General features: G+C 38.0%; 1 protein-coding gene across 1 annotated transcript; it reads right to left on the bottom strand.

The window, feature by feature from the left end:
* Positions 1-1,253: 1,253 nt before the first annotated feature.
* LOC107146097 (testis-expressed protein 38-like) lies at positions 1,254-2,347 on the bottom strand. The gene is made up of 2 exons (XM_015490112.1): positions 2,311-2,347; positions 1,254-1,828 (listed from the first exon to the last, which is right to left on the bottom strand). The coding sequence occupies exons 1-2, from the start codon at positions 2,345-2,347 to the stop codon at positions 1,254-1,256; spliced, it is 612 nt and encodes a 203-aa protein (XP_015345598.1).
* Between the last annotated feature and the right edge of the window lie 15,879 nt (positions 2,348-18,226).

Below are 18,226 nucleotides of genomic sequence, written 5' to 3'. Positions count from 1 at the left end.
CTTTGCATTGCTGGATGTAAGCCCTTGAGACCACACATGGGGGAAGAAAAGAAAAAATTAGCTACATGTTTACTAACTTCTGAGAATCACAATCACACACACCCACACACCACAAAATAGGCAAAAACAGGCACTTCTCTCAGGGCCATGTACATTTAAAGTTTAGATGAAATATGGTTAAATGGTTTTTGCTCATTTTCAGAGTAAATGGGACAAATTTGTGGGACAGAATCAGGCTTTCTTATCTTTAAACTGGGGCAAATATCTCATAGTTATCTTTGTGTCTCCTTTTTGGACCTTATCCAGAAAGTATAAAAATTATCAATATTCTCATGTAGTAGAACGACAGGGGACTCAATTTTGTGCAGCCATGGATATCTTAGGATACACTCTTTGGATGTGTTACTGCATATAATATTAGGTGGTTACCACCAGCCCTTCCAGTAAGCAAAACTGTAGGCCAAGCTGAAAACACTCTACACACAGTGAAGCATTCATTCACCAAGGATGTTTTAAGAAGACATGATTAAGGAAGGGTACCATGGGGTGGAAAGACCAGGAACTGTAATGCCAGGCAGGTGTACATGGGAGAAGAGGCTCAGCAAAAATAACAACAAAAAAGAAATGGCATATGCCCTTGGAACCTGTCTCCTCATCAGTAAAAGAAAAATCATAATAACCATTTTGCAGTGTTGTTCTGTTAGAAATAATGTAGAGAAACAACCAGCTAAGAATACATCATAGATATCACCCAGTCAGCACATAGTGTGGTGTGGTTCACTGACCTCATGATGACTTGCTTGGCCAGTGGCATAGCCACTGTGGACTGCCGTAGCCCTGTGCCATTGGCAACTGTTACTCTTGTGGCAATTTTACTTCCCATCCTGCAGAAGAGCAGTGCCTTTGGGGACCTAGCCCAGGGTCTTGAACACATTGAATACTTGATGGAGGGAATTGAGCTCATCCACAAGTATTGGCTCAATGTGTCTCTTCAGAGCCAGCCTCCAGTTCTCATTGTATTGGTGAGACTTGTGCACCATCACACTGGGGAAGGACATTGCCTTCCTACTGGCAAATGAGACGCAAATGACTATGATTTTTAAAAAAAAACTTTACTATGTAACATCTATAAGGGTTATGACCTGTGTATCAGGATCACAGTCTTTGACTCCTTTTTCTAATACCTGGCCCCTGAAGCTCTCCCTTTCAGTGAGAGGAGGCTTCAACCCTGTAGAAAAAGTCTACATATTGGGTCAGTTCACCCCTTGGGCCAGTGCAGGAAGGGAATAGTAGTGGACCTGCCTTTCAGGAGCCTCGAGAATGGGGTAGGAGGCAGAGTGGGACAGCATGGGATGAAAGTTCAGGGTGCAGAGGGGAGGGGCAGAGGGGATCACTGGAAAGACAATCGGGAAGGGCGATGGGGTCTGGCGCTCTGGCATCCCCTTAGGTGAGGGCTCCTGTGGGACCACCAGAGCAGGTTGGAGGGGAACAGCGGCTTCCTTCTTGGGGCTTCTACCTCTGAAGGTGTGATGCATGTCTTCACGGGGGAGCGGCTCTGATGGAAGATCCGGAATTTGGAGTTGAATATCAGTATAGGCAACAGGCCCGGGAGGGTCTATTCTGATGGTGGCCGTCATGCCATATCTGCGTCGTTTGTTGACCCAATACAGCAGTGGGCTATAACTGAAGGTGGCAGCTTTCATCACCTCCACCCACTGCTGTGCATGCTGCCTCCTCCGCAGGTTCTTCCTCCAGTGGAGTAAGAGGATGCAGCCACCAGTTATCATGGTGCAGAGCCCCAACAATCCGAAGTACCATGGCACCCAGGCTGAGGCAGTAAAAAAAAGAAAAGAGGCAAGCTGACTGACAGCTCTAGCTTGGGACCTGAACTGTTTCTCATTGGCTCATTCATCCTCTTATTCCCTCCCACCCTTCTCAAAAACATGCCTAATAATTTCCTGATTCAGTCAAAGCTATATTTGCAGGGCATGTAAGTGACCCTATTAGCCTTTTACAGATAAGGAACACTAGGTGTAGAGGGGCCATGATCTGCCCAGACTCAAGTCAGGCCTTCTGGCTCCCAGTCCAGGACCCATGCAGTCATTCAGACCCAGAAGCCTCACTAAGGGCAAGGACCTCAATTGTATCTTTTCTGTGTGGGCAGAACATGGTCTCTGCCTTCGAGGAGTCCTTAGTTTCTTAGAGGAGTCTGTCTCTTAACTAAATAGCACTCCATTCAGGCAGCCATCCCATGCAAAGGGTCTTCCCTGAAAGTTTGTCCACCATACTCAAAGGTCTGGGTGTACTTACTGCCTGGAAGGCCCATGTCCTCCTTTTGTGAATCCATAAGTTTCACTCTGGTTACCAGGCCTATGGCTCTGGAAAGAGTGAACTCACCCACTACTCTGACCACCAGTGGGAGTCCCCAGAAGGCCCCAGTCCCATTGTTCTCTAAAGATGAGATCACCGGGTTCTGAGCATCAGGAATTCTTGGGCTGGTGCTTGTAGAGTGGTTGGCAGTTGATGGAATAAGGGACTCCATCATGTGACTTCTCATGAGCATGTTGTTTTCCATGAAAGACTGGTCCACCATTGAATTATCTGTTCCCAACTTTGTGTGGTGAATTCACAGGGAAGCCCCCAGGAAAGGCCCTTACACCCTTAGGAACTTCTACTTGTGTTTTCAGTTGTTAGGGAGCCATTTTTCAGTGGGGAGTGGGGCAGGGAGGACAGTGAGCATTGGACATCCCTACCCTCAAGAAGTGTCTTACCTAGTTGTCAGGGAACAAAAGGTCTCAGAAGAGCCCTACTTTTGCTCCTACCATCTCTGTTTTTTTTTCTTCAAGTGTTTTTGGGGCATCATCAGGTCCCATGGGAGCTCCCCCATATGTGATCCTGCTTCTGTTTCCAGCTTCATCTCCCTCCCCATCCATCATATACTGTTTTCCACACCTCCTTATCTTCCCAGGTGGTCAACTCCCCAACTCTGAGACAAAGAGTCCTTTCAGTTGATTTCCAAATTTCTAGAACTCTGAAGCAGATGAATTTGAAACAAATTGGTTTTACTATAAGTTTTACTATAAGTTTGTATAAAGTGGAAAATATAATGTTCTACAGATTTAATATATGATTTTTAGAAAGTTGCTCTATATGAACTGGTATAAAAGTGATGCCCTTTTAAACAATACAACCTACCCACCATGGACAAATAAAGTTCAGTTAAGTATAAATTAAATTAAAAACTTAACATGAAAAACCCCAGCATGATGCTCTGCCACTGAAGTTTATTTTAAAATCAACATTTTTTATTTCATCTTCCTCTCCCTGTACCTTATCTGGGTGGGGAACAGGATTACTTTTTGTCCAGTTATCTGTCCTTGAGCATATACCCACCACAGGAGTGAAGAAATTCAGAGTTGAGGATGGCACCAGAAGATTTAAAAAATGATTATATCTCAGATTAACAAGTGAAGTAGGACCAGACACACCTGAAATCACATCATTAAAAACCCTCTGTTTCCCCTGATGTGTAGAATCACAGCCTCTGGTATAAGAGTCCCCTGTGTTTTTCCTTTGCCTGCAAAGCAATTAAACTTCTGTCCATCAACTGGTATACGGATAAACAAATGAGATATATCCATCTAACAGAAAATATGTGTGGATTTGTGTGTATATATATACATTATATTTACATAAGATTTTGATATTAGGGATGGACCCCAGTATTCATTTATTGAATAAACAATGTAGGAAGCCTAAATCAATTAAAAATTGAGAAATAATTTTCTCTCTGAAAAAAATTTAATAGAAATTTTTACTTATTTTATACATCTATATTATTTGTTGAGATGTGCATATATATGTTTGTGTATAATATATGTATAATATAAAATATATAATACATATACATATGTATATGTCTACATATATTTATATGTATATATCTATACATATGTATCTATATATATATTTGTACATACGTATATATATCTACATATATATCTATCTATAGATAGATAGATAGATAGATATATCTATATATATAATTATTGCTAAAATTAAGAAATCAAAACCAGTTGAGTTGTATGTATTTTAGACCCAGAGCTCAGGCTCTGAAACACTTTGCTTCATGTGCAGAGCTTGACCTTCATCCTGTTCTGCAGTTTCTTCTGCTTGCTGGTTGGAAATCTTGTCTGGTTATCTTCCTTCCATTCTTCCATATGAAAACAGCCTTACTCTCTGTGCCAACCTGAACCATGAAGTACTCTGAATGGAAACTACTTATGATTTTGTAATGAAGATATTTGAAAAAAAATGCAAGAAATACCAAAGAGAAAGTAGTCAAAGAATTTGTTGGGTTAATTGTTTTTACAAAGTAAGTCTAAGTTTTTAAAAAATATTACACAATCATTAATTTGGTTACTGCTTCTGCCCAAACAAAAGATGTTCCTATATTTGTTGAATCACTGAATGTTGAAGTTTAGGACTAGAAATAGCATGAACTCTACATCATAAGAACTATTTGCTGCTCATCTCATCTGGTTACACAGCCTGGTAGAGGGTCTCTAGGCTCTACTGTCCCTCAGTCTCTGATGCCCATTCATTGGGTCTGCTTGTCCAGAGCAGCAGGTTTTTTCTGCATTTCTTTTCTCTTTTTATTTTTTGGGTGAATGACAGGCTATTTTAAAAATCAGCACTTAAGTATATAATGCATTGGCTACTTTTTATTGGAACGTTTTATCTTAATGTTTCTTCTACTTCTGCATTTCTTTTCTCTTTTTATTTTTTGGGTGAATGACAAGCTATTTTAAAAATCAGCACTTACGTGTAATGCATTGGCTACATTTTATTGGAACATTTTATCTTAACGTTTCTTCTACACAAGAAGTATTAACTTGATAAGACAGTGGATTTGAATAATCAATTACTTTACCAAAGCAATCTTCAAAGAACAAAGCTGGAGAACTCACATTTCCCAACTGTGAATTTATTAAAAAGTGACAATAATTGAGACAGGGTGATACTGGCACAAAGATTGACCAGCAGGCCACTGTAATAGAGCTTAGTCCAGATGTTGGCCCTCATCTTTGCAGTTACTTAATTTGACATGAATGTCAAGATAGTTCAACAAGGGGGAAAAGTCTTCTCAGTTATATGCTGGGGTGACTGGATATCCACCTGACCCCTCACACAATGCACAGAGTTTACCCAAATTTAATTCCAGAACTAACTCAAAATAGACTTATATGTATGTAAGAGCTAAAGGGGGAATTTTCTTTGAAGGTATAGGAGTAAATTTTGACTTTATTAGGCAAACTCTTTTTGGATAGGACACCAAGAGCACATCGATAAAGAACAATATGGGTAGATTGAACTTCAAGTTAACAACTTTTGTTCAAAGTATATTGTCAAAAAAGTGTAAAGACAACTGACAGACAAGGACAAAATATGTGGAAGTAACATGTCTTAAAAGAAAATGTATACAAAATATATAAAGAACAGAACCCAACACAAAGATAGCCAATGTTTAAAAAATGGACACATCATCTGAGTAGACCTTTCTCTACAGACCTTCCTCCAAAGCAGATATTCTGGCCAGTGAGCACATAAAAAAATGTTCAACATCATCACCCAGTGAGACTCAAAATAAGGTACTACTTCACATCCATAAGGATAGCTAAAATGAAATCAGATATTAACAACTTGGTAAGGATTTGGGAAATGTAGAACCAACCTTCCTACATTGCAGTAGAAATGTAAAATAATGTAGTTTCTTTGAAAAATATTATTTGAGGAAATGTCAGACTAAAGATAGCACAACATATGACCCAGAAATTTCACTCCTAGTTATATACCTAAAAGAACAGAAAACTTTAAAAAAAATTTTAAATATTTTTATTAGTTGAGAGACCTTTATTTTATTTATTTATGTGCTTTGCTGAGAATCAAACCCAGTGCCTTACACATGCTAGGCAAGCTCTCTACCACTGAGCCACAGCCCCACCCCAAGTAATGAAAATTTTTGTCTCCCAAAATTGGTACTTGAATGTCCATAACATTATTTGTAATTACCAAAAGTATAAATAACCCTAAGGTCTATCAACTGGTATACAGATAAACAAATGTGATATATCCATCCAACAGAAAATATGTATGTATTTGTGTGTATACATATGCATTGTATGTATATAAGATTTTGATATTAGATACAGAACCCAGGGCCTCACTCATGCTAGGCAGTGCTCTACCACTGAGCTAAAGTCCCAGCCCTTTGTTTTTGTTTGTTTGTTTGTTTGTTTGTTTTGTGACAGGGTCTTGCTAAGTTGCTCAGGCTGGCCTGGAACTTGCCATCCTCCTAACTCAGTCTTTCTAGTCTCTGGGATTATACACATGGGGCATTGCTTCTGGTTACAATAGGACATTATTTGGTAATAGAAAGAAATCAGTTACCAACACTTGCTACAGCCCAAATTAACCTTGAAAACATAAAGCTAAGTAAAAGTCATGAAAGATTACATGTATAATTCAATTCACATGATACTTGAGAAGGCAACTCTTAGGAGGTAGGACATTGATTTCTAGCTGACTTAGAGTTAGAAGGCTGGGGTAGAAATGAGTGGTTGCTTGTGGTTCTGATGCTCTTTCTGGGGAGGTAGAAATATACTAAGATTGTTGATTCTACAACTCTGCAGATACACTGAAAGCCATTGGCTAATCCCCTTAAATGGGTGAGTTGTACAGTATGTGAATTGAGTATTAATATATCCTCCAATTACTTGGAGGATTAAAAATACTTTTGTATGCAATGACTAAGTCAGGAATACCCTCTTATTTTGGGATTACACCACAGATACAACAACAGAACCTACAGGGTGTATTCTGTCAATTGGGATCAGACTCCCAGAGATACATTTAAAAAAACAGATGGCAGCTAAACCAGCATTGTGGACTTCTATCAGCAGGTAGGAAATTTTATTTATAAAATATATTTGAATCTTAGAACTTTTAACCTTAGTAGAATCAAATTCTCTGAAGTCTTATTTAGAAACCTTAGATAAACAGTATTAACATAGTTTCCTTTGGGGACTAGGACAGCTTCATCCATTATCCATGTGTTAAAGTGCCTGTGTAGGGGGCAATGTGGCATCATTAGACAGTTCTAGCTGGGACACTGGGTCAGCATTAGAAGTGGCTAGAATAGTTTTCAACATGTAGACGGACTGTCGGATAAAAATAAAATATGGTCAGTCTTCAGATAGAAAAATGTACTTGTCTAGAAGTCTTAGCTCTGTAGTACTTGGTGCAAAAAGAGTAAAAATGATTAATTACATTTGATGTGATGTCAGTTATCTGCTAAGCCTTACAATTCATGGGTTCCCCAATCTCAAATTTGAGTGTGCACAAAGAAATAAGTAAACTTAGCTTAGTAAACCAGGAAGCGCCAGTTGACATGGTTGACTTTCTAGTTTTGACAAATGAAAGAATGATCACTTAAAGAAAGCTAGACACTTGGAGCAACTAGAAACCAGTTGCAGATAAATGATAAGGAAAAGAGCTCTATTCGTTTATAAGAACCCAAAGTATAGCCATGTGCAGCCATTGGAAATACACTGCACTCTAATGGGCATCCAAGGGAATGGCCCAGTGTCAATGTTACCCTGGCATGTGGGCCAACTTCAATGTCTCTGTATTTTCTCCAATAAAGCAGTTAGTGCCTCAGTTGCATCTTGGCTGTGCATGCTAGGACAGTTGAGTCTCTTGATTGAGAAACTTGGGTTCTCACAGCAGGCAGATAGGATGAATCTATTCTGATAGTATTTCAGGTTATGGAGACTCTCTCATGGCTCTTTAGATTGTGTGTCATGGAAAACTTCTGAGAAGCTGAAATATGCATGTCAGAAGTGAGCTGTGTGCAGATCAGGGCGAGGAGAATGAAGGGGATGACGGAGGCACAAACACACTTTTCAGGATGGGCCTGTTGTGACCATATCTCAAACAGCTGGTATGTTCTCTAGAGAAGTAAGATGGATACAGGGCAGGAGGTGTAGGAGCAGGCAGGGGCTGCACCCTTATTGGAGAGTGAGCTAGGGAACACCTTGTATAGAACTTTGTTCCCTGGGACAAATTGGACTTTGCTGAGATCATGTAGTGTTATGTAGATGAATCAAGTGATCTTTTTTTGTTTGTTTGTTTGTTTGTTTTGGGGGGGTTGTTGTTTTGTTTTGTTTAATTTTGTTGTGGCCCTGGGATTGAACCTGGGTCCTTGAGCATGCTAAGAAAGCACTCTACCACTGAGCCACATCCCCAGCTCAAGAGATCTGTTTTAAAATACTATTTTATCAATATGTACAAAGTGTGGGCAGTGTCTACATAAAAATGGAGGTAAGGCACCCAATGAGGAAGTTGGTAATGTGACTCATGTAAATGGTGGTGTCCTGGCTTGGAGAGGTGAATAGGAATGGGCAGGACTTGTTGATGGTGAGGATCTTTTGGGTGCCAGAAAAAAAGGAGAGGAAATGGGTGGATGATGGCATCCATCATCATCTGGGATGGGGAGCCTGGAAGAAGCTGGCTTGAGTGGGCTGGAGATATGAAGGCTCTGATGGAGTTGCAAACTGCAGAATCATTGAACTCCATACCATGAGAAAGTTCTAGGACAGGGACACAGGGACACACACCAGGGGTTTTTCTAAATAATTACAAAACTCTTTAAGGAAAAGACATCTATACCTGCATCAGTATCTTAAGAATTGAAACTAGGAGGCTAGCTTAAGAAGAATAGTCACAAATGCCAGATTTGAAGTTGTCTTCTTTGAGGTGTGAGAACTCTTGAACTTCCCAGGTGCTTAAGAAACATCTGGTGCCAGAATCCTTGTGACAGATTATCATTTGCAAGCTCTTTTTGATGAGCGCTATGGAAGGCTCTAGCAAAATCACTATTTTTTGTTGGGAGGAAAGGCACTTTGCCATTTGAGAATTGCAGCATAAGTGTAGGAAGGTGTTTCTGGCATCTTGTTTTAAAAATGTCTTTTCCTCCTGGAAACAGGAACTATGAGCTTAGGGGGAAAGACTGAGAAGAAATGTTGGGTGTAGATCTGTAACTGAAATTTTAAAAAGGGGTCAGGGTTTGCCCTGCCCCATTAGTGCAAGTGTTCTTAAAAGTTCTCAGAATGCTTTAGGAATTTTCAAAGCAAGCTCAGTGAGCACTGTATACTCTTAAGTGTCTCTCAGCCATCACTGCATACAAGGGTAGAAAAGAGAATAGTCACTTTAGTGTAATGCTTTGTTGGATGTATGCCATGTGGGCCATGTATGCCAACAGGAACCACAATGATGGTCTCTTGGTCAGCAAAGGCAGATGGAAAAAGTGTCATAGCCTTTGTACATCTTGCTGAGCTGTGCTACCTGACAGGTAATGGTGACTGATGTAGTCTCTGTAGAAGACAACCCTGTCTTTAAAAGTTAGATTTAGCTGTTGTCATGATGTGCATCTATAATCACAGCTACAAAGGCCAAGGCAAGAGGATGACAAATTTGAAGCCAGTTGAGGCACCTTAGTGAAGCCCTGCCTAAAAAAAAGGGCAAGGAAGTAGCTCAGTGATAGAGCCTCTTCCCAGTTCAGTCTCTGAACATTAATATCAAAAAGAATAAGTCACTATTTAGTCATGATTTAGAAATAGTGTTTTTGCAGAAGTCTATGACCCAGAATTGCAACACTTAAGTTGGTTGGGTGGGACTCCCCCACCCCCACTACCATAGTTTTCTCTAATATAAATTTATTCTTGTGTAGCCATATTTTTAACTTTTTACAAAATGGTCTAATACATGCAATGCATAAAGACTGTAGAATGATGAGGTCCTGTCTAAAGATATGAGACTGAGTCCCATGAGAAGGATGACAGTACTGAAGGAGTTTGTCAAGTCAAGACTATAGTAAGTACTAGTTTTCTGACTGTGCTTGTGTCTGCATGGTGTGTGCACAGAGGTTGAGGTCTGTGTGTATCCTTCAGCATCTTAGATTCTTCTATTAAAAAATGGCTATGGCTAATGTGGAGAAAATGTTTTGTTGTTGTTGTTGTTGTTGTTGTTGTTTTGTACCAGTGTTGAACTCTGGAGCACTCAACCACTGAGCCACATTCCCAGCTGTACTTTGTATTTTAGTTAGAGACAGGGTATCATTGAGTTGTTAAGCCCTTTGCTATTGCTGAGGCTGGCTTTGAACATGTGATCCTCCTGCCTCAGCCTCTCTCGCTGCTGGGGTTACAGGCATGTGCCACTGCACCTGGCTGAGAAAATGGTATTCTTTTGGGGAGGAGAGTGAGCAGTTCCAGGTTTTCTGATTCTGTAATGTTAGGAAATGCAGGAATAATGAAAGAGAGATGCTCTGAATTGCCTGTACAAATGTAAATCCAGGGACAAGATTATTTCGGAGTGTATATTGTTACCAGGCTTAAGATCAAGCTGCTTGCCCCACAACTGGCCAGTCAAGTTGACAGCTAAGTAGTTGAGGCAAAGAAAGTGACTGTATTTATAAAGTTGCTCAGTGAGAAGAAAGTGGGATTCTGTATCCAAAGCCCTACCTCTTAGGAAGCTGATCTCAGGGGGCTTATGTTAGTGATTCATGGGTGTTTCCAGATGGGCAGGTGTTCTGCAGAGGGAAGGCTGGATAACGGTATCCAAGTAATGATGTTTTCCAATTTCTAAGAGCTCAACAATAAAGATCATGATTTTTTTCCTATTATGGACTAGTTGCATATTATACAATGATAGGGCCAGGAGGGAAGGTAATTCTTTCTAGACCCTCTTGCTGAGCTGCTAGCTGAAATCCCTGTAATGAGGGAGAACATCCTTCCTCAGTTAGTAACATACTGTAAACTCCCAGCAGTGAACACAGAGCATCCTTCCTCAGCTAGCTACTCCCATCATGAACAGAAACACCTCCACTGCTGAATTTCAGTATTTCAGCATTGAGGACAGGCAGTAATTTATTCAAGGAAAATAATCCTGTTTTGCAAATACCTAATTATCATTGATTATTTTCCTTGGTTTGATCACAATAGGAATGTTTTAATTTTCAGAACCCAAAATGCACAAAGAGAACTTAAACACTGATGTTTTAGGCTTGACCTAGATTTTCTTAGGAAGAACTTTGAAAGACTCTTCCAACATTACAAATCAGTAAGATGGATTTTGAAGATATTCATGTCATTGTGGGGTCAAATAAAGACAAATGCACAAAGAAACCCATGCAGTCATGTTTATAGCTATGACTGTTGCTCTTTTCAGTATCCCTGTTCTTTCTGTGAGACAACAGGCAAACACTGAATCAGAATGTATGTAGAGCACTTTGCTGTAGTGAGCTCTGTCATCTCTTTATCTAACATTGTAGACATTTTCTCATGGCAGTTGGAAGACTGATCTCCCATGTCTATTCTTAAGGACCAGATACATAGAATCAAAATGATGCAGAGGAACCTATGTTAAAAGAAAAGACTAAAGTTTTAACAGCATTAGAGCAAAGAAGGATTAATGAATTGGGAAGCACTCAGAACCAGAAGATGTTCAGAGTTTCATGGCAGCAGTGTGGGCAGTGAGCTTCCATAGGCTGATGTAGAAGTACAATGAAAAAGAATATATTTGACTAGAGTCAAAAGACCCTACATAGATGTTGGTTAGCAGTTTCTGTAAATTGATAAATTTCCTAGTTTCATTTTACTAAAAATTTAAACTGGTTCCTAGTTTTTGTGTAACATTTTTACATTAATTCTCCATGTACCTGTGGAGGAAGCTGAAGCCCTGGAATCATCTCAGTCTAATGAACTCTCAACTAAACTTCATATCACCCAAGATAGAATCCAAGTTCCAATCAACTCATTGTTAAGACTAGAATTATGAGATTTCAGTAGAAAATAGCACCAATATACAATGGAAATGCCCTTGGATAATGTTGATGTTGAAAAAGCAGTAATTTATGTTTTGTGATTCTTTTTCAGTTTGAGGCTTATCCACTAGCAGATTGTTTAAGAGGATCAACAATTACATCCTTACTTAGAGTGATGTCACTAAATGATGGGATATTTCTTTGTACTAGGAGCTGTGTTGAAATAGTGAGTTATGACTATGGGAAAAGCAATTATGTAAGTACAGTGGCAATTTTAAATTTCCAATTTAAAAATCCATAAATAATCAATTATTTCCAATTTAAAATCAGTTGTTAACAATCTGAAAGTAGAGTCCCTGGCATATCAACATGTAGGAATCATTTTATGAAAACTCTGAAACCCTGGAAGTAAAGGTTAATTTCTGCCAGTCAGAACAGGTTTTTATGAAATGGTTTGTGGCTGTTAGGATAAATGTTGAAGAAGGCATGGGAATTAGAAATTTGGTGTGAATGGGTGGGGAATACTTTTTAAATTTGTTCAGTTCTATATGACAGGATAATGTACTTTAGCATATATTATATACACTCAGTATATATTATATACATTATATACACTTAGCATATAACATATATATATTATATATATATATATATAGAGAGAATATCACTTATTATATACTTAGCAATATATATATATATATATATATATATATATATATATATAGAGAGAGAGAGAGAGAGAGAGAGAGAGAGAATATCACTTATTCTATCCAGGATCCCACTCTTGTGATTGACATGATCTGGAGTTACCCTGATTGTGTATACATATATAAGGCTAGCAAAGTTATGACTGACTAATTCTACTGTCTTTCCTATTCCCCTCCTCCCTCCCTTAGTTTCCCTTTGTTGAATATAATGGATTTCTATTATTCCCCTACCCAACATCTCTTGTTTTGGGCTAGCATCCACAAATCAGAGAGAACATTTGGCCTTTGGTGTGTTGGGATTGGCTTATTTCACTTAGAATGATAGTCTTCAGTTCTAGGTGGGGAATATTAAGAACTAGATCCCACTGGGCACAGTAGCACAAGCATGTAATCCTATGTTGCTCAGGAAGCTGAGGCAGAAGCATCACAAGTTCAAAGCTAGTGTGAGAAACTTAGCAAGGCTTTGAGCAACTTAGAAAGACACTGTCTCTAAATAAAATATAAAAAGGGCTGGGGATGTGGATCAAGGGTTGAATGCCACTTGGTTCAATCCCTAGTACCAAAACAAAACAAAACAAACAGCAGCAAGAACAACAACACAAAACAAGGCTCCAATAATGTTTCCAAAAATTGAACTTATTTTTAAAGGAAATTTAATCTTTCTATGGGAATTTTGGGTTCACAGAAAAATGAAGAAGATACTGAGACTTTCTGTGTACTCCCCCATTATCAATATCTTTCACCAAAGTAGTGCATTTATTCTAATTGATGAATGTACATTAATAGATTGCAATCACCAGACATGGTGGTGGAGTATGCTTGTAATCACAGTGGCTCGGGAGGCTGAGGATTCTGTGTTCAAACCATCCTTGGCAATAGTGAGGCACTAAGCAACTCAGTGAGATTCTGTCTCTAAATAAAATACAAAATAGGGCTGGGGGTGTGGCTGAGTGTTCAAGTGTCCCTGTGTTCAATCTCTGGTACCCCAATCCCCCAAAATCCATTGCAGTCACTCAAAATCTGCAATTTACACTGGGGTACATTTTTGTTGTACATTCATACACGTGTGTGTATGTGACATATATCCACCATCATAATATCAAGAAGAGTAGTTTCAACTAATTTTTGTTCTTTTTTTTTTTTTACTATCTCGATATTTTTTCCTTTTCCAGAATGTCATATAGTTGAAGCATGTAGTAGGTAGACTTTTCAGATTGGCTTTTTTCAGGTAGTAATATGCATTTAAAGTTCTATTATTTCTCTGGATTGATAGGTCACATCTTTTTAATGCTAAATGATATATGTTGTCTAGATGTAGTTTATTTTTCCATTCCCTTACTGAAGGACACTTTGATTGCTCCCAATTTTTGACAGTTATGCATAAAGCTGCTCTAAATATTCTTGTGCCAGTTTTTGATTGGATGGACACAAGTGTTTAACACTTTGTAGTAGATAGCAAGGAACATGATTGTTGGATCATTTTATAAAAATATGTTAGTTTTTAACAAATCACCAGACTGTATTCAAAAGTGGCTGTACTATTTGCATTCCACTTGGGAATGATCAGAGTTCTTGCTGCTCTAAGTTCTCACTGGTATTTGGAGTTACAGGTGCTCAGGGTTCAGGGCATTCTAATAGATATAGAGTGACATCTTGTTTTAATTTGCATTTTCTCATATGATATGGAACATCTTTTTACATGCTTACTTGTTATATCTTTTCATATATATCTTCCTTGGCAAGGTGCTTGTATGTTTGGCCCATTTTAAAGTCAACTTCTTTTCTTATTGATGAATTGTAAGAGTTTTTGTTATATTTGGGATAACAGCCATTTATTAGATGTCTTTTGCAAATATTTTGTTTTAGTCTGTGTCTTGTCTTCTTTCTTATCTCTTGGCAGTGTCCTTCACAGAGGACACATTAGTTTTAATGAAGCCCTACTAACCTATTTATTTTTTCATGGATTTTGCCTTTGATGTTATATCAAGTCCTTGTCATAATTAATCAAGATCATTGAAATATTCTCCTATAAAACTCTAGGAGTTCTTAATTTTTGTGTTGTACATTTAGGTCTGTGATTTATTTTCACAGTAGTTGGGTGAAGGGTATGAATTTTGTGTCTGCATTTATCTTTCTTCTGGCATGTGGATGTCTAGTTATTCTAGGATCATCTGTTGAAAAGATTATCTTTATTGCATTGCCTTTTTCCTCTGCCCAATTATTGATGTAAGTCTAATTCTCGCTAAAAGTCTTCTCCATTTACCAATTTGTGCATGTTTTTCCCAAAACCATTGTAGTTTTCTATTAAGTCTTGATATTGGATAATTCTTTCCTCCATATTTGTTCTTTTTCAATATTGTATTATTTAGATGTAATGTACCAATATAAAATGTGGAAAGAGAAAAAAATATATTGTATTGGTCATAGTGGAGGTTTTGCTTCTCCTTGTAACTTGGAAAAATTATTTTGCCACTATTCACAAAATAATTCACTGATTTTTGATTAGCATTGCATTGACTGTATAAATTAAGTGGGAAAGAACTGACTGACATCTTGACCATAATGAATCTTTCTATCCAGGAACATGGAATAGTGCTTCATTTCTTTATTTTTTGATTCATTGGAATTTTAGTTTCCTTGGATAAGCCTTGTACACATTTTATCAGATTTACACCTTAGTATTTTATTTTTAGTATTTCAGTTTTTAATTTCAAATTCTACTTTTGTTAATTGATAGAATAAAAAGAAAAGCATTTTGCTCTTATGTATTAACCTTCTATATTGAAATCTTACTGTAAAATCTTATTCATTCTAAGAAGTTATTAATGCCAATTATTTTCACAGATGTCATCTGCAAACAAAGACAAGTTTATGGGTTTGAATTTCTTGTGTTATTACATGAGTAATTTTTACTTTGAGTAAGATGTTAAAGGAGTTGATAAGTGAGGACACCACTGATTTTTAAAAATTCAGTTTTCTTTACTCAATCTTTTTGGTTATGAGTGACAGTTGAGCTATGTTTCTGAGAGTTCTGGCACCCTCCATTGTTTTGTCTGATATTTAGTCTGTCTCTTCTGATTGTGTTTTTGCCTTTTGGTATGGCTGTAATTTTTCCTTGATGGCTGGATATGATGTGCTGTGTCAAAGAGTGTGCTGTAAGTGGTCATGTGGTAGCAAGGGAAAGGGAAACTAGACTCCTGTAATTAGGTCTCATTCTCTGGGTAGGTTGTGCCTGTGGACTGTGAATTTCACAGGTGCTTAAGTTCTTTTCTTTTCCCTTTGGATAGGTAGGACTGAATGGCTAGAGTGTGCTAGAGTTGCTATTTCCCTTACCTTATGCAGGTTAGCTGCTAATTCCCCACAGATCAGGCTCTGATAACTGGTTTCTCCTGCAGGCCAGCCTTGCTGGGAAGAAGAGTGCTATAGAATATTTCAGAAGGATGCTTCTTTCTCTCTCTTTCTGGAGGCATAAAGGAGTTTTTCTCTGGTATTTTTATGAAAACCTGGTTGATCTAGAACTCAATGTTTCAAAATTATGAGGTCCTCCCTGAGCCTGCATATATATTTTGTTTTTAATTTCCCACAGATGTCTGCACGGAGCCTTCAACAATTTCAATAAATTGTCAATTACATTTAGGTGTCTGTTTTCTTTTCCTTGGCTGCATGCTCGGAGGTGCTCATGTAAGCCCTGATTCCTGTGCTACCTGTTTTTTTTCTTGGTGGCAGCCATTTGCTCTGGGTCTTTACCTGTCTTAGAGACCCCAGAATGATCATTTTTTTTCAGTTGGTCTATTTAGCTTTTTACTTCTTAAATATGAATGGTGACACCTAAGCTCATTAGAAGGGAAACCTGATCTACAGATTACTTTTAAAAATAATTAAAATGCACATATTAGTGTTTGTATCATAGCTCATTTTGCATTTGATTCATGCATGAAGTGTTATATTGTGTTTCACTGTTCTTTGCCTCTTGAGAATAGATGATACACTTATTTTCTAGGTACAAAGTAAATGAAAACCCTAGCTTACATATAATCGTGTTATAGAAGCGTATCACATGACATACACAGATGGTGACTACTTAGTGTGTCTTCTGTCTTTAGTTCTAAATCTGCATTTACAAGTACTTTAAAATTCAATATGCTGCCCACGTTTCCCTAAACTAGCCAACAAATGCCAATGTACCTTTATAGTTAGTTAAATACACACTGTCAGGGTTTAGCTATTCCTTAATATCACCATCTTATGCTAATGTTCTCAGACTTGAGAACTGGATATTATTTTTAAAAGAGAAAGGATATAGAAATGTAATGTAATATGGGTTATAGTAATCATAATTTTCATCCCCAGTCATAATCTAAGTACGTGTTCTATTTCTTCTAACTTGATTCCTTCCCCTTGGTCAATGGAATTCCTCATCTTTCCTTCAATCCATTGTCTTAGACCAAGTTGTCATTACTTGTCGTCTGAATGTCTACAGAAAGATCCCATCTTACTCCCTTCCTTGAATTCTTGTCCTTAATTCATCTTGCATCCTCCTCTTGCTCCTAGGATAATCTTTGGCTAGGGAGGCTTTCTTAATCACGAAGCAAGTGTGTTTATTTTTTTGTTTTGTTTTGTTTTTTTTAACATGGAGCCTAGATTTTCTTGTTTTAAGTGCTACAGGAAATCCTGGGATGCTACACTAAGAAACACCTTTTCTGAGCCATATTCATTTAAAAATAAAATACCTTAGCTCTTTAGATAAAAAGGTAAGTTAATATAGAAATATATATTTATTGGATACAACATGTCTAAAAGTATATATCCATTGTGGAATGGTTAAATCTAGCTAATTAGCATTCATTACCTAAATAGTTGTGTTTGTGGTGAACACTTAATATCCACTCTTAATATCCACATTTTTTAAACAATGTAATATCCACCATTATCTGTACTTGCAGTGTTAAACATTAGATTCTGGAACTTATTTCTCCTGCCTAACTGTAATTATGTGACATCTGACTAACACCCCAACAGGCTCCTCATTCTTTCTAACCAGGCCACCTGTGGTAAACACTTTCTGACTTTCCACTTTTGAGATTAATGTTTTTAGGTTACACACATGAGTGAGGTTTATATGGTGCTTTTCTTTGTGTGCCTGACTTATTTCACTTAATGCACTGTCCTCCATGTTCACCCGATATCAGAAATGACGAGATTTCCTTCTTTTTATACTGAGTATCATTAATTGTGTGTATACCACATTTTTCTACATTCATCTCTTGGACTTGTAGGTTGATGCCACATCTTGCCTATTGTGAAAGGTGCTGCACTAAACACAGGAGGAGAGCTACTTCTTTTATGAACTGATTTCGTTTCCTTTACGTATATACCCAGAGTGGGGTCATTGGATCATAGGGCAGACCTGCTTTTAGTTCTCAGGAACTTCCCCTCTGTCTCCTATGGTAGGCTGGAGAAGTTGACATTCCCACTAGCAGTGTGCAAGGGTGCCCTACTTCACAAATTTGATCATGGCCATTCTTACTTGGGTTAGGTGGTACCTCATGTGACTTTGACCTGCATTCCCTGATGATTAGTAATGTTGATCATTTTTTCCACATGTGTGATGCCTTTTGTATGTCTTCTTTTGAGATGT

This window comes from Marmota marmota, unplaced genomic scaffold, assembly GCF_001458135.2.
Source record: "Marmota marmota marmota unplaced genomic scaffold, marMar, whole genome shotgun sequence".
Lineage (NCBI taxonomy): Eukaryota > Metazoa > Chordata > Mammalia > Rodentia > Sciuridae > Marmota > Marmota marmota.
Note: the sequence above shows the minus strand (reverse complement) of the source record. Positions and strands in the feature narration are given on the sequence as shown.